General features: G+C 46.7%; 1 protein-coding gene across 1 annotated transcript; it reads left to right on the top strand.

Moving 5' to 3' along the window:
- Nucleotides 1-425: 425 nt before the first annotated feature.
- SVOPL (SVOP like) lies at nucleotides 426-17164 on the top strand. The gene is made up of 15 exons (XM_041485938.1): nucleotides 426-504; nucleotides 1019-1110; nucleotides 2114-2212; nucleotides 2652-2723; nucleotides 2828-2952; nucleotides 4247-4310; nucleotides 5719-5844; nucleotides 7206-7334; nucleotides 8910-8983; nucleotides 10690-10892; nucleotides 11436-11547; nucleotides 11940-12021; nucleotides 13456-13545; nucleotides 13881-13994; nucleotides 17027-17164. The coding sequence occupies exons 1-15, from the start codon at nucleotides 426-428 to the stop codon at nucleotides 17162-17164; spliced, it is 1599 nt and encodes a 532-aa protein (XP_041341872.1).
- Nucleotides 17165-21700: the final 4536 nt, after the last annotated feature.

Below are 21700 nucleotides of genomic sequence, written 5' to 3'. Positions count from 1 at the left end.
GCAACCACTACTGGTTGTATCATATCTTGACTCCTGGAGATGCAGCATCTTTTAGACTGGCTCTGCATTTCACTGACCTCTGAGCTGGGGAAGTTGTCACATGCTCTCTTGCCTTAGCAGGTCTCCAGTCTTCCCTAAGGCAATCCCTGGACTTTCCATACAGATAGCCAGTGTGATGTGATGACTGATGTCTTTCTGCTCAACTAACTTACTCTGTGATGTTTCTATGTGTTTTTCACCAAAACCCTAACAGAGAGGGACATCTTCCAGTAGCTCCATGAAATTCATATTTGACTGTATCTGAAAGTTTCCACTCCAGTGTGAGAAACTGCCTTGCTGTTTTCTTGCTCAGGTGACTCTTCTGAGATTTCACAGGTAAATCCTAGCCTTGCCTACAGTGACAGCAGATCCCAGCAGGAGCTGAGATGGCCACTGCACCAAAAGAGGCAGAAAATGCTATTGGCTTGGAGGAAATCCACACAGACAGGAAAGAACCACCAAAAGGTGGGTTTCTGTTGACAGGACTAGAAATTTGGGTCCTTGTTTAGCTGGAGTAGAGGGAGGGTCCTCAGTTGTGCCACTCCAGCCATTTAAAACCTCTGTACATGGAACCACAACATCAGCATCCTACACTCCCCTCCCACCACACCTACCAGGCTGGTAGCTGCTGCTGATGGCAGTGGGAAGAACTGGATGGCTTGGTTTTTCTCATGCCTGTGCTTTGTGTAAACATTTTATTATATTGATAATTTGAGGATTCATTTACTTGAAATAATTTTTGAAATGCTACTCTGTTTCAAAAGCATTTTAAATAGTACAAGGCTGTCCTTCCTCCATTTGTACTGACTGCTGTTTCAGCAACCCCCTATTGAGCCCTGCCACCAGGATATAAAGCTGGTAGATGTTTGCAGGCTTTTTCCTGGTGCAGTCCCACAGGAGCAGGAGAAATTTTTTATGAAGATGAGGTACAATTTCACTGCTGATAGGTTTTGTGTCTTAATTTTCTTTTCATGTTTAGGACAAAAGACATTTACAGTGGAAGAAGCTGTGGAAACCATTGGGTTTGGGAGGTTTCATATCATGCTTTTCCTCATCATGGGCAGCACTGGGGTAGGTATCTGCAGCCATCTGTGCTGGCCTGAAAAAAGCCTTCTTCTCATTTTTCTCATTATTGCCATGCGATAACAACCATAAGTGCATACTGCTGCCAGCCCATTTTTTGCACACATACCTTCTCAAGCAGAATTTCTGCTATTTTCATCCTTGGTGAAAGTAGATTTTGGTCCCGTTGATATCAGACCCATTTCAGGGCAAAGCTGAGCGGGTTAGCCCAAAGCATCATGGTTTGGCTGCTGTTCTGGAGCACTGTCAGGACACGTCTTCGGTTAGGGCCTGAAGGTTAGGTTCAGCTTCACAGTTGCATTTTTCATGTCATCCCCATGGCACCCAAATCCTGTGCAATCTGGCTCAGAAGGCCTGGCATCTTCTCACCCCTGGCTACATGAAAAATTTCATAACTTTCAGGATCTTGGGTTAATTGTGTGTCTGTTTTGAGAACTTGGGCAAAAGCTGGATGCCAGGCTGGGCTAAAGATGTAATGAGAGTCTATCCATGAAGATTGCTGCAGCTGAGGTGAAAAAGTCTGAAGCTGTGTGCAAACAGTCAGCTCATTCCTAACTGAAGCCAGCACTGGGGCACACAGGCAATGGAGCAATGGTGTTTTTAACCAAAAACAGTTTTAAGAGTTCATGTTGGATGCCTGAATCCACAGCTAGGTACCCAACCAAAGCAGCTGGGTTTCCAGAGATAGTTGAAGATCTTCTAATAACCCAGAAGGGTAAGAGTCTTCTCTGCCAAGGATTACTCTTTCCAAACTTCCCAGATACACAGTGTACCTGTACCTGCTTTCTAGGTGTAACTTTCTCTCCTCCCTGTCGCCAAGATCTCCCAGGTCAGGCACAGGGCTCAGACCGCTGTGGAGGTACCATGGCTTCACAGGATTGTTCTGACATGGTGGAACTGCCATGGTTGCAGGCCTTGTAGGACTAAGAGACTTTTCCCTGTGGGATTCTTGTGGTTTCCCTTTCTTGCTAACACACGCTTGTTCCCAAAGGTGGCTGAAGCCATGGAGATCATGCTGATAGCTGTTGTGTCCCCTCTCATCCGATGCGAGTGGCAGCTCCAAGACTGGCAGGTGGCTTTAGTGACGACAGTGAGTGACTCATGTTCCCCCCAGACAGGTCATTCACCATGTGGTCATAGTCATGGGTACCACCATGGGTTTTGGAAAGCACATTTCCCAGCAAACCAAACAAATTCCTAGGGCCTCTTTAGAGGGATAAGAACAGTGCCACAACTGTAGACATCAGAAATGAAGCCGATGAGAGCAGATCCTCAGAGCAAGTATTGCCAAAGCAAATCCCCACTTCCACATTCTTATTTTGAAAACCCTGCCACCCACCCCCAGCTTTGAGGGTTGCAGCAGTACCTACACAAAGGAAGCCATCCCATGAAAGCCTCTCCCTTGTGGTTCTGGGCACCACAGTTCATCCTGCTGCCCTGAGAACACAGCTCACCCGCAGCTCAGAGAGCAGAGCTGCCCCATGTAGCTCGGAATAGACCCTCCACAACTGTGTTCCAATTCCCCTCAGATGGTGTTTTTCGGCTACATGGTGTTCAGCATAGTGCTCGGGCTCCTGGCTGACCGGTACGGCCGCTGGAAGGTGAGTGACTGCTGGGGGTTACACATCCTTTTCCTGCGCTCCACAGGAGCCATGCACTTGGCTGAGCCTGTGCTTTAATGACCCTGATTCCTGCCCTTTTGCAGATCCTGCTGCTCTCCTTCCTCTGGGCAGCCTATTTCTCCCTGCTGACCTCGTTTGCCCCATCCTACATCTGGTTTGTGTTCCTGCGGGCCATGGTAGGAGGTGGCGTGTCGGGCCACGCGCAAGGGTAAGGCCGTGCAAGCCGCCTTCCCAGAGAAGGCAACAGAGGGGCTGGAAGGGGAAAGGGGACCAAATTCCCACATCGCCTTGAAACAAGAAGCCATTCTGTAATTTCACTAAATCTCAGTCAATTGACCTAATTTGCAGTTCCCAAGGACTCCTGAGTCCTGGAATACAGGGGGCAGCTGGTTTACATTAAACTGTGACAGAGGGATTATTAAGAACATATAAAAACAATTAGACAGGTAACAGATGAGTGAAGGCTGCTTCCTCCTTAAAAAAAAAAAAAAAAAGTCACAACAATTCTGCTTAAGTAGAAAATTATTTTTGAATTATATGAAATGTTCTCACTGAAATTAAGTTTTTGTCTTGTTGGAGCAGAAAGGAGGATGTGGGGAAGACAAATTCACAATATTAACAACCACTTCACCAGGGGTCTGGAAAAATAGGGTTTTTTTTGTTGACTCTCTTATGGAAACAAATGAAACATTTCAGCACCATCCATGGTTCCTCAAAGCCTGGTTGCTGCCCACAAAGTGAAGTCCCAGACTGGTCACATTGACCCAAAAGCCCTTTGCTGAAGGAAAGGACATAGTGGAGAGAGGTGCTGTTGGGAGAAGGCACCTGAACCTAAGTCATGCATCTGCTGAGCTGCTGGCACAGCCTCCCTCACAGGAGGGCCCCCATTCCCTTGCCATGGAGGCTGCTCATGAGCCTCATGAGGATGGAAGGAAATTGAACATTTTATAAAACATTTCACTGGCTGAGACAGAAGGAGCCACTGAGGGTCTCTTCCAACCTCTCTCTCCCTGTCCAGCTAAGGAAAAACAATTCACACGAGGGACCTTGAGAGATGCCTGTGCCACGAGGCCCCTAGGGCATGCCAACCATTTTAAAAGTGGAACAGAGTTTTCCTTATTTCACGGAAAAAAAACCTTTACTAAAGTGTTCATTTCTATGAACATATCTATGCCTGTGCTGGGGTGACTGTGCCTATACCTCAGTCACCCCACAGGACCTTCTCATAGGTTTTCTGATGTATAGAATGCAGTGTTTACCTTCTTGTATCCCACATCCATGGGTTGGAAAGGATTCGTGCCTTGTGTTTCCCTTGCATGTAATTTGGTGCTGGAGTGGGAGGCATATTGGACAGGGATTCCTTGTCTCTGGGTGCTCAAAGTGGAAGAGGGATGGTTAGAGGGTTGGTATTCATTCTATGAATCCAGGTGAACTGTTACTTGATTTGTATGGAAATTCTCATTGCAACTGTAGTTCTGCTTTTTTTTTTCCTCTTTTGCTAGACTTATCATAAAAACGGAGTTTTTGCCCACCAAATATCGGGGATACATGTTGCCCTTATCTCAGGTAAAAGTGAGCACATTGCTGTTTATTCTATGTCCGAGTCCCAGGAGATTTGTCCCACCACAGCTTGGAAGCCACGTCTCTAGCACATCAGCACTTCTCCCAGAATAATCCCACTTGTCTGGGTCTGAGCGAGTGTCCACTGCCTCCTGCGCCTCAGAGTGTGGCATCTGTGTTATTAAAGACATACACAGGAGAGAGACAATATCTTCTCAAATAATTTGATGCTCCAAACATTTTATAGGGACTTTGAGTGATGGCTGACACCCAGCCTCTTGGTTGTCCTACTGACAACAGGGCTACCTGGTCTAATGGGGTCAGCGCTGATGGACTGGCAGGCACTGGAGCTGGTGGCATTCCCAGCCCACTCCAAGCTGAGATGTATCCCCCCTCCCTCCTCTTGGGATCCCCAGAGATAACAAGTGGTTTATGTAGTGACTCCCAGGTGAGGTCGTAATCTGCTCCTCTCCCTGCTCAGGTTCTTCCAGGGGCTTTGCACAGGAGGGTTAGCACAGATAGTCCCAAATTTGGCCTGACACATGCTGGGAAGGTTGTGCCCACTTGCTGGGTCATTGCTTACTGCAGACTTCTGCAGTGGGGAGTTGCTGCATGTGCAGATGATCAGTGGTGACACCACTGAGTGCACAAATTCATCCCACTGCGGAACCAAAATCTTTGTGTCAGGGATAATTTACTTTTCACTGCAGTCTCCTTGATCCCAGGGCATCATTACCAAAGTGTCATCAGAAACACAAAGATTTATGGAAGAACAATCTTGTATTTCTCCCCAGAAATGTGTTATTTCTGTATACAGGATATTAATGAACTTGCTGCACTTTTGTGATTTGTGGCTGAGCTCCCTTAGGTGATCCCCTGGAAAGGGATGTGTCTCCTAATGGCAACAAGTGAACTTCAGAAAGGAATGCACTTGCAGATCAGAGGCCAGATTGGCTGTTGGTATAGCTGGGCATTGAGTCTACTGGAGAGCCACCAACTTTCAGCAGCAGAAATCTGGCCTGGTTTTGCCTTCTGAGCTTGTAAATCTCCTGAATCCTGAGCTTGCAAACCTGTCTTCCCTGAAGAGACCTAGACAACAGGAAAATTCATGAGCATGAGCATTAGCAGAGAAGTGACTGAAGGACAAAAGCAGGGGCTTTAAGTACAATTGTATCCACAGCAAATTATTGGTTTTTACCTGGAGCTAATTAAGACTACCTTCACTGTCCTTCCCCAAACTTCTGTGTTTCCCTTTTTCCTCCCACCCAAGCCCAGCTTCTCAGACAGCCACAGGATGGCTCAGTTGAACCTCAGCATTCCTTAGCACAGTTCCCCATCTATCCACAGAAGAAAGGGAAGAAAATAAATCATTGCCATGTGTTCATGTTCTAACCCCTTGCTTTCCCTTGGAAAGGTGTTTTGGTTGGCAGGATCCTTGTTGATCATTGGCCTGGCATCAGTGGTGAACCCAACCATCGGCTGGCGGTGGTTGATCAGAATTGCCTCCATCCCTGGCATCCTTCTCATCCTGATGTTCAAGGTAGGAAGATCTCCACTCTCCACTCCCTGCTGTACTGCCACTGCCCTGATGTCTCCCCAAGCACCATTGCCCTCCACTCCCTTCATCCTAGGGCTCTTCTTGTGTCCTCCTTTCTCCTCTTCAGTCCTCTCACACAGCAGCTTGGTAAGGTCCTGAAGTCCTGGTGGGGCTGCAGACCAGCTTCTGGGACATGCCACCTTGCTGGTGATGGCCTGCCATTACTGGTCTGCTGTAGCCCTCCAGCAGCCCAGGTTCCAGTGTCCAGGCTGCCAGCAGTACCCAGGGATTGTGGGTTTATTCTATAAACCCACAGTCACCAAGAAGCAGACAGGCTAGATAGTGTATGAAAAAAATGACAAATAATACCTTCAGTCTAATGCTGGGCCCAGCACACTCTTTTCAGTCTTAACATTTTCTAGGGCTGAGGAAAGTAGCCTCAGTGAAGTGTTCACAGAGTTCCAGGGTAAAGCACAGTTTCCCCAGGTTTCCTTCTGCTTCGGAAAAACCAGCCTTGGACATGAGAACCATGGAGGGTGGTTCTGGTTTGTGGAGGGTGGTGTGGGAAATCCCTGCTTACAGTGCTTGTGGGCACTGCAGTGCTGAGCTGTGGCTGCTGGAGGCTATACAGATGTAAAAGCTCTTCCTGCAGCTGGCTGAATGCACAAGTCCGTCTGGGGTGCTACATGGGCACGCAAATATAAGGTTGCTGTGAGCGTGCACTCATATAATCTGGATGTTTAGTTTCCCTGATTATTTTTGCCAGAAAATTTGGATAGCTGAAGTTTGTCATCCAGGGGAAAACGAAGAGAGAGTTAATATACATACCTTCAAAAAGGGGGCCTTTAATTCATATTTGAGTGAAATAGATGTAATTGTAATTTAGCAGAGCCCTTTAATTTAAAAAGTATTTTATTTTGGAAAGAGCACCAAATGCTAGTGACGAGTTACATTTCAACCACTTCTTCCTTTTTATTAAAATGGCCTTGTTGTGGCTTCCAAGACTTTTGCTTCAGCAAGTAATACGTGCCTCATCTCATTTTAGAATGTCAATTAATTCAGGATTGTTTTTGTTAACTTGTGTCTTTGGCTTTCACCTTTCATAAGTGCTTGATCCAGATCAAGTGGCAGAGCCCTGGGAGCTAGACCACCAAATGGGTTTGTGGGGCAGGGTGAGCCCCCCAGCATGGGGAATGGGGGGCTGGGGCACACAGAGTACCCCAGGGCATGGCTGGAGAGAAGGACAGACAGGGGCTGCTCCAGCTCATGGAGTGCCCTGTGCCAACCTGAGCAGGCTCCTGGCATGATGTGAAGCTGTGAGTAGGGCAGGAGAGGTGCAGAAAGGCTTCCTGCTCTGCTTGCAGTTCATCCCAGAGTCGGCACGGTACAACGAGTCCACGGGAAACACAGGGGCTGCGCTGGCCACGCTGCAGAGGATTGCCAGGATGAACAGAGCGGCCGTGCCAGAGGGGCAGCTGAGGGAGCCTGCCAAGGTAAGGCCAGGCTGGCCAGCCCATCCATCCCAGGCTGCTGGCATCTGGGCTTTAGGGAGGGAATAGGACACCAACCACATCTTGCTCTGTCTCTCTTGTCCTCCTTTCCTGATTCTTTCCCAAACAACTGCTGAAAGTAATGATGGAGATGTCAGTGTTATTTTGGAGAAACAGTAAGGTTGGCCTTCAAAATGGAATGGAATTTTCTGCTCTTTTTTTCTTTCTCAGTTTGTGTTTGCTCAGAAAAATACTGGGCTAAGAAATATTTTCTTCCTTTTCCACAGAAAGGGCTACTGGCAAAGGATGCCATTCCTTATTGCCCGCCCATCCTTCAGGGGTGTTTCCTCTGCCATGATATCTGGGAACTGTCCCTTGGGGTCTCTCTCAGGGCTGTGACTGGGCAGGCTGCAAGGATCCCTGCTGAGGTCAGCCCAGCCCTCCCAGAGGCTTCTCCAAGCCCCTGGCCTGGCTTGTCCACTGTGTCCCAGGACCCCAGATCCTGAATGTGGAGCCACCAACCAGCAGAAGAGGGTCAAAGGAGGAGAGACCATTTCACCAATACTATCACGTGTACCTATAAGCAGCTGAGCAGCTCAGGAGCAAATCGCTGCTGGACTTAAATGCCCAAAAACATGTGTGGGTGCTGCAGGGAGGGCCAGTCTCCCCCCAGACTTGCCTCCCATCATCCAGTCTGGGCCCTGACGACTGGTGGGTGGGAGGACTTAGGTGGCTCCTTTGACCCCCAAGACAGGGAGATAAGACAAATCCATTGTTCAGGTCCTCAAAATTATTCAACTCTTTTAAATCCCTTTCCTGGATCTTTTTCCTGCATATTCAATCCCACAGTCACCAAGTATTGTCCTTAGCAATTCATGCAAGATGGTGCTATTGTATTGGAATTATTTAGGATTAAAGCTTCCCTGTAATTTAATTGAATTTATGTAATGGACCCACACTGGATGTGGGAAGGGCTTTTGTTAGTTTTGCCCTCTCTCAGGCTTAACCAATGATGAGAAAAGTAAAAATAAAGTCAACCCACACCATCCCTGTGAACTTGTCTCCCCTCGGTGGTGGGACCCTGGAGGGCAGCAGGCCAGGCAGGACCCCCAGTGCCTGCCAGTCTCTGCTCACTGGCATTTCAGGCCCCCCAGAAAGATGTGTGTGTCCAAAAGCTTGCTTCACAGGCAGAGCAGCCTGCAGGGCAGTGGGAGCTGACAGAAGCCCAGAATTCTGGCCCCCCACCAGCAACAAGGGCCCCCTCTGGCACCATCACAGTCACAATGGGACCTGACCGCTCAGATCTGGGGTCCTTTGGGGCCAGGAGAGCTCAGGATGCTCGCTTCTCCCCTCCTCTATCCTTTGCAGTGCAGGCTCCCGTGGGTATGTTTGGGGAAGCAGGGCTTTGCTCTCTGGAGGTTTGATGGGTGCTCTGTTGCACCATCTGTGACTGTCTGTGCCACAAGCAGCCTGGGGACAGGGGGAGCACAGGAGGACCTGGCGTGCCAACTGCTCTCACTTGCTCCTGTATATAAGACGCCCTTATAGAAACTTCTTTTTCTATTGTATAATTTTCAGGAAAGAAGGGGAAGATTCAAGGACCTCATCCACCCCAAATACCTCAGAACCACTTTACAGATATGGATCATATGGTAAATTTTTTTGTCTCTTGCTCATCAGCTCATTCTCTTGGTTGACAGTGTGCAGGGAGCAGAATTCTCCCATTGACTCTGCCTTTAACGGGCACCACACTGCCTCTGATGCCACGTGGCTGCAGATCCTTGGCAGCTGAAGGGACATGGATCACCATAGGTTTGTCCTGTTTCAGACCACACTTCAGACACCCTGACTGGTTGCTGTTAACTTAAGCAGAAAAGGGCTGGACTTCCAGGATGGTGTTATGAGTCCTTCCTCAGGACAGAGCAGCTCCTGGGAGCCAGAGGAGAGCCACGGGGCAGAGCCCACACCTGACTGCAGTGGGAGCAGCTGTGTGCCTGCAGCTCTCCTTCCCTGCTTGGGGAAAACTTATTCTCCCCAAGGATGGCCAAAGGAGCAGTGATACACGACTCTGACAGAAACACATTCACCATTACCAGTGCTATTCACTGGGGGAAATTGACTGAGGAGACAGGTTTCATATGCAGTGTTCCCAGTAGCTCTATGCAAGGGTAATACATGTTTCATTGGCTTTGCTCTCTGGAATGGAAATGTATAAATAATAAGTCTGTAGGAACCCATTGACCCAAAATGTTGTGAAGTCAGCCCTTGAATTTTTTATGGTTTTTTTCCCCTTGACGTCTATGAGAGTTACGAAATATCTTTTTGGTTTTTTATCTTTCTTTGTCTCCTAGTCATCCCAGGAGTTCCTGGTATGTTCTCAGTTCTGCATTTTCATCCCCCGCTGCATTCCCTGCCTTCCCAGGTGGCCCAAATTCTGCTGCTCATTTCTGAAACTGCCAGAGGGGATAAAAAAGTGAAAATTACTTTTCAGCCTGCTTATGATCAAGTGTATTCTGAATTACTTGATAATGACAAAGCAAGGCTGCCCTCACCTGGGTCCCCCAGGGGGTCACAAGTCCTGCCAGCAAACCTGCTCCAGCATAGGCTTCCCAGGGGGTCACAGCCTCCTTCAGGCATCCACCTGTTTTGGCATGAGAACCTCCAAAGGCTGCAGGTGGATCTCTGCTCCACTGTGGACTTCTATGGGCTGCAGGGGCACAGCTGCCCCTCCATGGTCTGCACCATGGGAAGCATGGGAATCTCTGGTTTTGCACCTGGAGCGCCTCCTGCCTTTCATTCTTTACTGATTTCGGTGTTTTCAGGGATGTTTCTCACACATGTTTTCACTTCTTTCTCTGGCTGCTGTAGCTCTTGCATAGTTTTTTCCAGTTCTAACAAATGTTATCCCCAAGGCACTACCAGTATTGCTGATGGGCTCAGCCTTGGTCAGCAGCTGGAGTCAGCTGGCATCGGCTCTGTCAGGTATGGAGAAAGCTTCCAGAAGCTTCCCCTGAAGAGAAGCTGAATTCTATTTCCCTGAATAGAAGCCACCCCTGTAGTCCCAACCCACTACCAAAACCTGGCCATGCAAACCCAATACAAAGCTGAGCAATGAGCTGGGGTGAGGTTTACTGAGAAAGAGCAGTGCCTGGACATAGGTAGGAGGGCAGTGCCATGGGACAGGTGACCAGTGGCCTGGTGGATGCCTGGGCCACCTCTCTGCTCAGGCTAAGGGGTTCCATCATGCAGAGCTGGTGCAAGCAGCAGGAGATATTCCAGGGCACCCCAAACCTGCTGCATTTGAGTTTCTTCACCTTCCCCATCACATCTGCACCTCACTGCAGCATTTCTCCCACAGGCTTGGCATAGCTTTTGCTTATTACGGCGTCATCTTGGCCAGTGCTGAGCTGCTGGAGCGGGACCTTGTCTGTGGCTCTGCAGCCCCACCGCTGCAGGACTCCAGCGATGACTCTGAGGAGAGCCACAGCCCCTGCCACTGCCATTTGTTTGGGCCTGCTGCCTACCAGACCATGATCATCAGCACAGTCGGGGAGATCGCACGTAACCCCTTCCCCCTTCCCTGCCCTGCCATTCCCCTCTCGCAGTGCTCGCTGCAAAGGTTTGAGCTGTGCGTGCACTTGGTGACAGGGGCTGACACAAACTGGGCACTGCTCTGGGATACAGGCCACGAGCCTGTGGCTCCTGGCTCAGCAGGGCACTCAGTGGGACACACCTCAGGCCCTGGTGTTTGGCTGGGTTGTGGGCAGAAGGAGCAAAACCACCCAGGCCTGTGCTGCTCACCCAGCCGTGCCTTCCTTGCATGGCTCAGGACAGACTTTGGTGTCCTGCCTCAGCATAGCCAATTTCAGAGAAGCACAGGCTTCACCATCTGAGGGGAAGGGTGAAACAAAAGGGGCATGGAGGCAAATCACAAACTTTGGGTGCAGGAAGAGAATGATAGAGTTTGTGCTTTTTACAGGATGTTTGGTAGGCACTGGGCATGAAGACAGGTATTTTTGAGTCACACTGTGTAAGGTCTGTCAAGGCAGACAATCATTGCAGTTAGATCATCAAATGTTTCACGATTTTCCTTTTTATTTCCAGTGAATCCTGTGAACGTTCTCAGCATCAATCTCCTCGGTAGACGTCTAAGCTTGTGTATCACCATGGGATGTACAGCTCTATTCTTTCTTCTCCTTAATATCTGCACCTCAAGGTACTCTGACTCAGACTATTGGTCTTGTTTGAGGGTATATAATGCCGAGGGCAGGACATCTGGTATTCTCACATCACCAGTCTGTCAGGCTTGTAGGTCTAAGAAAAGCCTCTGACTGGCTGTCCTTTTCCTGGGAAAGCTGTGGCAGCAGATTCTGTGGTGCAGTGGTGTGCAGAGGGGCTCACTTGTATTACTGAGCCCACATGGCTTCCCCTAAGCATCCAACAAGCTGCTTTCTGGCACAGTCCAGAAAATTAAAAAATGTGTGAACAACATGCACTGGAAAGAAGTTATATTTTTCATTCCCTTTTTTCCCCCGTTTCTTTCTTTCTGCCATCTCTGCTGATGCTGCTTGGTGACATTAACTCTGCTCCACATGGCTTTCTCTCCAGTGCAGGCATGGTTGGCTTTCTCTTCATGCTGCGTGCCTTGGTTTCAGCCAACTTCAACACCATCTACATTTACACGGCAGAGGTGGGTTCTGCTTGAGGTATGTTGAGCTGCTTGGAGGCTTCAAATACCATTTGTGTACACCCAGGAATGCTGCCTGCTAGCTTAGGGACTACTTAAGAGTCACCTTCCTAGAACTGTCTCTCTCTTGGCATCTTGCCTGCAGTGTTTTCATATGCAAGATAAAAGAAGGAATCAGAAAATCAGCTTGGAGATGACAGGAGTAGATGGAAGAGGAGTGCCCTACTAAGCCAGCTGTCGCTCAGCTCCTATAAAACATTATTTTTGAGGATGTCGGGTACCACTATCTTCCAAAACCCACAATCTTTCCCTTATTTAACCCCCACAGTGACAAAACAGACTATCACTAAAAGGAACATTTTTCACCACTTAAGGGACTGTATGAGATAGTATATGGTGTTATATGCATGATTCTTTTCCCTTAATGGAAATTGGTATGTTCTCTCTGCAAAAGGTTTTAACACTTTAAAGAGCTTTTCCTTCATACAACTTTGGAGTCATGAGTTCTGTGAGTTAAGCTTAAATTGTTGGGGTTTTTTGTTCTCTTTTTTAAAAACAATTGTATGGCGTTAAATTGATTTCCTTATTAGTTGACTAAAGTGATCCAAAGCAAACAGAAGTAGCTCCCTTGCACTTTTAAACTTGCACCTGGCTTTAATACCACAATTTTAGTAGTTTTGAATAAGTTGCTGTTGATGTAAAGACCATTGCTGTAACAGCCATACCATAAATCAATCCTACTCACAATTTAATCAATGATCAAAATCTTTTGAGCCAAGTGCCTGGACTCTTCTTGAATAACTTACTCAATTTTCTTGGCCCAGTAAAGTATTTAAACAAAGGCTTATATGAGTAGACTTGCTAAAATCCGTTGATATTAAGACTAAAAGTTCAGTAAAATTCATATTTGTTTCATTAGCACAGGTGTTTGGGAGGTGTCAAAGATAAACGACACAAAGCACATTCTTCTAAGCCTGAATACTTCTTACTGGGATCTGTTTTTCTTTTTCATCCTCTAAACAAAGGTGCTGTTGATAAAAATGAATAGGCAGACTTGAACTCTGCAGATGATATCTTTTCTTCCTGCTTCCCAGATACAGGGGGGCCCAGCAGTATAATCAAAATTTTTCCTTTAGCATCTGTGATTTTGATCACAGAGCCAGGAAATAAAGTGGTAGTAGTGGTGCTAAACAAAGGGGAATCACATCCAGCTTTGACTTTCCCTAAAACTTTACTTGGGGCAAAAAATGAGAGATTTGTAATGGCTCAAATGAGGCCCAAGGGAGCTTTTATTTCTTTTCATATCTTATCCCATTAGCTACCCTTGATAACACAATGGGTCTCTCTGATAAAAAAAAAAAAAGAAAAAGAAAAAGAAAAGTACAGATATTGCAGATTGCTGTTGCACTAACCCAATTAATTTCTGGCCTGTTTTAGGTTTATCCCACCACAATGCGAGCGCTGGGGATGGGGACAAGTGGGGCATTGTGCCGTGTGGGAGCAATGGTGGCTCCATTTATATCACAAGTAAGGGCGTGCTTGATAATGTTGGTAAACATTGTGCTGAACACTACCAGCAAATACAGAGGTGTCCCTGAAATTCATCCCCAAAAAAGGGAGGATATAATATACACGGAGTGCTTGGGTGGTCCTTGCCAGACACAGCTTTGAGCGACTCTCATCATAGAGTTCAGCTCACTAGTATTTGATACTTTCTGAAAGTCTTAAGGTTCACAAGATACTGTTTTTTTTCCACTGTGGAGTCTCTCAGGCACTTGTGACCCTTTGTCCACTCTTAATTGCTAATTAAGTGCCAGCCCCCCACACCAACGAGCTGCTGTTTAATGTTCTTTGACCTGCAGGTTCTTATGAGTGCTTCTTTCTTGGGAGCCCTGTGTCTCTTCTCCTCTGTGTGCATCATCTGTGCCATCTCTGCAGTGACACTGCCCATCGAGACCAAGGGCAAGGCCCTGCAGGTGGGTACCACCACGGCAGGAGCTCCTGTGGCTCCAACTGCTGCTAGGGACTCGTAGGTGATGATGCAGCCAGAATCCAACCCAGCATTCCTGAGGTTTCTCAAGCCTGACAGGCACTCTCAGGAATGTGCTGCTGCAGCAGCTTCAAGCACCGTTACCCCAGTTGCCCAAAGCTTGCATCTTGTGAAAGACCAAGCCAGGCTGCCAGCCCCAGCCACCTCATGTGAGTATGTGAGCTTTAGCTTGTGCAAGCCCCTCCTTGCATCTCTTTCCAATCCTGACTTGAAGGAGCAGCTTCCCAGGCACATGCTCTGCTCTGCATGTGCTGCAAGGAGAGAGGACAGCAGATGCAGAGAGCACCTAAACTACCAATTTCTCAATCAAATTCAAGGCCCCTTCATCAGTCCATCAGCTAAACCCTTGTGGCCAGTGTTTTCTATAAAGCAATTAGCCAAAACACTAAGCCCAAAGATTAAGGGGGAAAGTTTAAATTTAGCAGGCTCCAGTGTGCAAGTCACACAGTTTAATTAGAGGAGGTGGTGAGCAGTCCTGTGATTCCAATAAATTCATCTATACCAGCACAGAGATTTTCATGGCATGCAGCAGCATGGCCACACCACTCTGTGTCACCCTGTAGTCTGACCTGTATAGACCACAAGACCACAGGTTAAGGATAATCCATATTCTTTAGCAGCCATATTCTTAATAATGAATATTCTTTAGAGCATGGCAGATGTTTGATCAAACTAGTTTAGGAGGGCTTCCAAACCAGACTTCAAAAAACCCATCCCTTCAAACACAGGGATTGCCTGTCAGAAGTGAGACCTTTTGGTCATATCCAAACATGTTATTTTCCATATCCATTCCTGTTGGGGTTTATTTGCATTTTATTAATGTAATGTATTATTTTTTCTTTCCCCCTTTTTAGCAAGTAAAATGAGAGCGAATGATTGATGTTGGATTGGGTAGGAAAGAAAAATAAACCCCTGGAATCTGTCACTTCCTGTGAGCTGCATTTGATGTTCATTGCTTCTCCATACCGTTTCCATTATAAGAAAATGCAACTGAACAGTGTAAGAGCTATGATTTGTGTAGACCTTTCAAGGTTCTCAAGGACCTTTCCTTTCTTATGATTCAATAAACAGGTGTTTTCTACCCTTCCTGGGAAGTAAGATGAAGATTCTTTACTTCTAGTGCTATCAATAGTGACACTGCATACATAATATTTTTAAAAAAGAGGAAAATCATTAAGTGAATTGAGGTAAAGGGGGAGAAATACAAAAAGCAGATACAGTCTCTGCCATAGCAGCTTGAAAGGATGTAGTATTTTCCTCAACTTTTTGTTCAAATACCATCTGCATGAAAGTAGTAAAATTTGGATCTCAAACTGCTCTGCAATGATGATGATTCCTGATCATCATTAGGGTGATATTTAAGACCACAAAATGGAAGGTGAGTCAGATTTTTTCAAGTGGATTATTTGAAGAGAGAGATTCTCAAGCAGGTTGCAGCAGACAGGTAAGTAACTGGATGCAGAGTACATTCACTCTTCTCTCCTCAGCATTTTCCACTGGAATTTTCCATTTTCTCTTTTCCACTCCCTTTCTCTCCAAGGGGGAACAACTTGAGTGTGAAGTTGAATCTTTAGGACTTCAGGTTGTGGTGGCAGCGCCTCTTTATTTTCTTTTAATTCTCTGCTATTGTAGCATGCACTGATCACACTTCTGTTGCTAGAATAGTCTCCCTCACCATTTTGTTCTGCTCCTTAACTTCTCGTTACCGTTTTCTGTTTCCTGGTACTCTGGGATGGTATCACATACAAGCAACTCTCTTCAGGTAGGTAAAACTTTCCATAAAAAAACCAAACCAACCCAAACAACAGCAGCAACAGCAGCAATATTTTTTAAAAAGGCAAACCAATAAAAAAGATCTGGGCAGTCTAAAAATCCACCACATGATCAGAAGTTATGTCAAAGACCTGCTGCGAACACAACTGAGTATTTTTGGGGAGTGTCCTCTATATTTTAGTGTGCAGTGCCACCCTATGACAAAGACAGGTAGGCAAGATTTCAGCAGGTGGGAGGCAAAACCTGGCCTTTTTCTAATTGCACATGTACACAGCAAAGAGGCACAGAGTATCTTCAATGCTCTATGCACAGCACCACACCAGGGCCTGATTCTGTTATTCTGGTTGTCAACTTAGTCTTGCTGGAAAAGTGCTATAAATTTTAATAAACTACTTGCTGAAGATTCTGTTTGAAAAAACAAAAAAAAAAGCTGCAAAATCAACTCTCAGAATTAGGTAATATTTGGTAAATTATGTACAGATTTTTTAAAATCCAAGTCTCTCACATCTAAAAATGCTTCCAAATCATGGAAAGGTCTTCATTATCTGTTTATCCCTTAAAAAAGAGGGGTTCTTCCATCCAGAGCAGCTCCTGATCATCACTGAAAGGTCTGTGAGTGGAAGACAGGAATAGATGGACTCACAATTCAGCTGGAAAATGTTTTCCACAGGTCCTGGGGGTTGATCTGGCAGATGTTCCTTTGGAAAGCTCTGGTATTGCACGTCCTCTCCAGTGTCTGCTGCTCTACCCCACAGCTCTTGTGTCATTGTCCCTCCACATGAGATTTCCCTCTCTTTTGCCATTGGAAAGGACTGGGAGCTTCCCAAGCAGCTGGGGACAGGACTGGCTGGATCCTGTCAGCTCTTTCTGAAGGGAATTTGGTCTAATCCTGCTGGTTTCTCCAGCAGCAAGGACTGCTTCCATGCTCCCTGTTGCCAGGCAATACGTGGCAGCCAAGTGAAGGAGAGGAAGTGAAATTATGTTTGCAGCAGGCACAGGTGTCTGTGCTGGTCATGTACAGGGTGTCCTTGGAATCACAGAATCATTCCAGTTGGAGGAGCCTTCTGAGCTCACAGTGCCTGGGGGTGCCAAGGCCACCACTGTCCCATGTCTTTCTTCGACCCATGTCCCCAAGCACTACATACACATGGCTTTAAATCACTCCTAAATTCATACACTTCGCAGAACATCTCCCAGAACAAAGCTTCCAACAACGAGGACTCTGGCTGCCCTTGGAAGCTTCCCTGTCGCAGCTGGTTGATCGTGGGGTTCAGCCTCCTAAAATTGTCGGCATCGCACAAGTTCTCCGAGACAAAAGTCTGACTACTTTCGGAGCCCAAAATGTCACCTCACACTTGATCCCAGGACACTGGGGAAAGAAGTTTTTTTCCTGTGGAAAAAGGCAACTATTTGTGTCCAGTCGCATCTGGGAACAGAGGAGTGCCATCTCCTAAAATCGCTAACATCGCAAGACAAAACCTACTAGCAACTAGGAATCTGACTGCCCTTGAAGCCCCAAATGCCACCTCTGAGTTGACCCTGAGACACTGGGGAAATCAGGTTTTTCCCCCAAGGCTAATGGCCACCATTCACTGCCAGTCGCAATAGCCAGCAGTGGGGTGCCATCTAAATTCACGAATGTCACAGGATTTCTCCCAGAACAAAGCTTCCAGCAAACAGGACTCTGGCTGCCCTTGGAGGCCCAAACACCACCTGTGAGCTGACCCTGACACACTGGAGGAATGAGGGTTCTTTTCCCCATGGAAAATATCCACTGTTCACATCCAGTCACTCTGGCTGACAGTGGGCAGCTGCCTCCTAAATTTGCCTATTTCACAGGATTTCTCTAAAGCCAAAGCTGCCAGCAACTAGGACTCTCACGGCCCTTGCAGCTTCAAAGACACCTCTCACCTGACCCCGAGACACTGGGGGTATAAGGTTTTTTTTCTCATGAAAAGTGGCCACCATTCCAATCCAGTTCCACGTCGCCTTATCGCAGCTCTGCTCAAAAACGTGAATTGGCAGCTGCATGTGGATACTTGCAGGCAGGTTCAGGACACTTCAGAAAGCTTCAATTTCTGAAGTCCCATCAAGGATAATGAGTTTTTTAGAAATCTCTTCGATGGTACATAAGAACCTGAGTGAGAAATTCGAATCTAACCTTTTTTTCCTTTGGTCTCACAGCCCAAATTCCAACAGGATAGACATGTCCCTCTCCTTGGAAGGCAACCTCTGCCTTCCCCAGCTTTTGGTGACCACTGTCTCCGTCCTCCCACACATTCTCATCTCCCTCCTCAGCAGGGTTGGCTTCTTCATCCTGTGGAGCAAACACAGGGACAGTCACCAACCTGCTCATCCCAAACCTGGGCAGCACAGCCAGACTGGTGGGACCCTCCGGATGGTCATCCCTATGCTGGGCACTGAAACAGAGGGTTGAAAATTTAGCTCTGGGTAGAAACCAATTTTGGATGTAGCTGGCATCTGCTTGTTTGATCTGTTAACTTGTGTGCTCACAAGAAGGCCTGCAGAGAGAACAAAGGAGAGGTCACTTAGAAAGGAATACAAGCATCCAAGCTGAAGAGAAATAAGAAAAGGCCCCACCGACCTTGAGGCTGAAGCAGACGAAAAAACCAAATCTGAGTTACAAACACTACATTACAACTACGTGACTGAAGAAATGCACAGGCTCATAAAAATTAATAAGACAGTTTCATACATATGCATATGTCTTTTATGTATATGCAACTGGTTAGGGGATAAAGCAGACTTGGGAATTTTTGGGGGATACACATGTCCTTGGGGAGCATGCATCCAGCGCTGAAATAAATCATACCGGCTTTAGAACTTTTACAAGTCGTGAAGTTTTTTTCCGCAAATCATTTGTGGTGAGCCAGCCAGGAGAGCCTCTGTCCCTGCCAGAGCAGGGCAGGGAGCAGACCTGGGATCTTCCCTGGAGGAGCTCCATGCCTCTGCTTGCCCCCTGTGGAGACACACAACGACCTGCTGGTGTGAGGATAAAATGGTACGTATCCTTAGAAGGGCCCTGGCGGGGAGGGAATAGGGCTGCTGATAAGCTGCTCAGAGATGTCTGAGTGCGGGGCCTCGTCCCTGTGTGAGTAAAAGCCTGAGGTTTTGCCGGCAGCCATCGGCTGAGTGCAGCTGGCAGCAGAGGGGTCCCCTGGTCCATAGGGTGACTGGGGAGGGGTTCACTGTTTGATTGCATGATGGCTAGCAGCCCTGGGGTTGAGCCAAGTGAATCTGCACCTTATTGCTACTACTGTGAGCTGAGTGAATCTGCACTTTATTGCTACGATTGTGTGCTTGTAGTGTGTGGACATGGTTAGTGCAGTTTGTAGTTGTGTGAGTGAGTGGCTTGGTGGGCTCATCTCAGCTTTCCTACTGTCAGGATGACCCGAGAGTCCCTTTTTCCCAGCCCGATGGTCAAAGAAAGAGTTGGGATTCTTTGGCTCTGTTTCACAAGGTTGTTTATTATTTATTATCTAAAATCTTTTTTCTCAGACCCACAGAGGCCTGCTCTGCAGGTCTGTCAAGGGCACACCACCCACCCCTAGGCTGGTGTCCACATTTTATACTATGAACTACTTGGCCACCTCAGATGCAAGTACTTTACCATTATTTTCCAATACCTATCGCCTAAGTTAGACTGTCTATTTCTATTCTAACCCAATCCAAATGTGCCACCATCACCAAGAAGATGGAGGCTAGGAAGAAGGAGGAAGAAGAATAGGACAACGCCCATGTCCCTTTATCTTGCCTCTTAGCCCCCCTATAGTAAAATCCCCAAAACTCCATTTTTCACCCGGTGATTAATTCATTACTACTCTACTTAAACTTCTGTGACTTGTGATTCTTCACACAAGACTGGTAATTTGCTCCATGGGTTAAGATCAAAATCCCAAGTGTCTTTGGCTTCCTGCCAGGACTCCCCAGCCCCCTGCCAGGGGCACATGTCACCCGGGGCACCCAGAGGGGTGTCCTGCTTTCCGACAGGTTCGGTTATCTGAAAGGGGGAGTGAGCGAGTCAGCGTACCCATGGTGCAGGGCGGGAGGCTCCACCTGCATCTGAGGCGGCCAAGTGGGACCCACGGAGGTGGCTCGGGAAAAGCAGAGCAAGCGGATAAGTGTGGGCAAGGACACCTAGCATATTTTAATGTGTTTGTGTAGATCGTGCATGTTTTAACCATGGCTAAATGAACTGAGGGGATTCCACTGCCTCAGTGGTTTAGTCTTGACTCCTGCGAGTTGGCGAATCCAGTTAATTACTGGATCCAATTAATTATTTTACTGTGTGCTGTTATTTTGATTGTGTCCAGAGTGTGTGAAGGCCAGAGGAAGCTGATGTGGGTGGATGCTAAAGTGTTGTATGCTGTGTTGTGTTGAGAAAAGTGGGCACTTTAAGAGATACCACCTTTTTGGTGAGTTTGTGTGTAAACTTTCTAGTTGCAGGGAACAGTATTCCCTGTGACAGCTGGTGTTTGAGTATGACCAGTCTCTCATCAACACTTTGTTTTTGGGTATTAAGTGATCCTTTACCTGTGAGACACAGGAGACAAGAGACAGACGCTGTAATACGGTACCTTTGTGATCCTTCTCCTTGTAGAGTTTGCAGAGTTCCTCTGTTAGAGCTGTAATAGACACAGCTTGTTATAGTTGACTCTTGTAAACTTAAGATATGGGAGGTTTGTGTAGCTCTTCCCTGTGGTAATTTGATTACCAACAGTGATTAATTACACTGTGGTATTTTGATTCTCGGGACTGTACGGTTATGTTTGTGGCAATTTTAGGATTTTGATTACAAGTGTAGCTTTTTATACAGAAAAAAACTATAATATGGTGATTTATGTTTAACTGTAGTAAAATGAATTAAAGGAATTCCAGGAATTCCCTTCCCACAGTAACTTAAGCCTTGACTCTCATGAATTTGAGATAGTGGGGGGTGGGGGGTGTGTGTTTGTGACCATTGGAGACTACCCAGAAGCAGTAAACAAAGCTCCTATTCCCACACCCTCTGTCCCCCAAAGTCCTGCTGGGGTTGGGCAGAGCAACAAAAATATCTACTAAAAATTTTCCCCTTGTGCCTATAAACCCAGAAAAATCATGGCTGCCCTGTCCCTGGAAATGTCCAAGGCCAGGCCAGATGGGGCTTGGAGCAACCTGGGCTAGCGGGTGGAATGGCAGGGGATGAAATGAAGTGATCCTTAAAGACCCCTTTCCACCCAAACCGGTCCTTGATTCCAGGATGATTCCATGATCTCTCCCTGTATTTATTTTGCATCATTTCCTTTCAAAACTGAATTCCCACATTTAAATTATTTTTTAAAGGAATACTTTAAAATTATTCCAGGAATATGAAGAGGGGCATCAAACATATAGGAATCATTCCTACGCCCATCAAATAATTATTAATTGGAAGCCTATTACCTCATTTTTGTCCCTGTTTTCCTTTCCTGAAAAACCTCATGATCCCACAGTTTCTCTGAAAGATCTACTGGGATTACTGGAAGCTTTGATCTGTCAGAGAGCCAGGAGGGTTTATAACACTTGTTCCTCTGTATCTTTATAATTTAACCAGCTTTCCCCCAAAATGGTGTTGTGGGAGAAGTTTGGAATTACTAGAAATGGATCAGGGTCCCCTTTTTTCCTCACTCTTTTCCAACTACTTCCAAATTCTTGGAATTTCCCTCAAATGAGGTCTAGAAATCTACTGTGAAAACAACAATCAGAAGAACATCTTGAAAAGAGAAAACAACATCCAACAGCAGCCAAAACAATCCCAATTCTATTCTTACCTGGTCTCCAGGTGTTCCTGCCAGAGCTCCCAAAAGCCATTGCCATTCC

This window comes from Pyrgilauda ruficollis, unplaced genomic scaffold (genome assembly GCF_017590135.1).
Source record: "Pyrgilauda ruficollis isolate IOZ18807 unplaced genomic scaffold, ASM1759013v1 scaffold73, whole genome shotgun sequence".
Taxonomy (NCBI): domain Eukaryota; kingdom Metazoa; phylum Chordata; class Aves; order Passeriformes; family Passeridae; genus Pyrgilauda; species Pyrgilauda ruficollis.
Note: the sequence above shows the minus strand (reverse complement) of the source record. Positions and strands in the feature narration are given on the sequence as shown.

Coding starts and splice junctions, on each gene's coding strand:
- SVOPL (XM_041485938.1), top strand. CDS start 426: ATGGCCACTGCACCAAAAGAGGCAGAAAATGCTATTGGCTTGGAGGAA. Junction 505..1,018: donor CAGGAAAGAACCACCAAAAG/GTGGGTTTCTGT, acceptor TTTCATGTTTAG/GACAAAAGACATTTACAGTG. Junction 4,311..5,718: donor ACATGTTGCCCTTATCTCAG/GTAAAAGTGAGC, acceptor TCCCTTGGAAAG/GTGTTTTGGTTGGCAGGATC.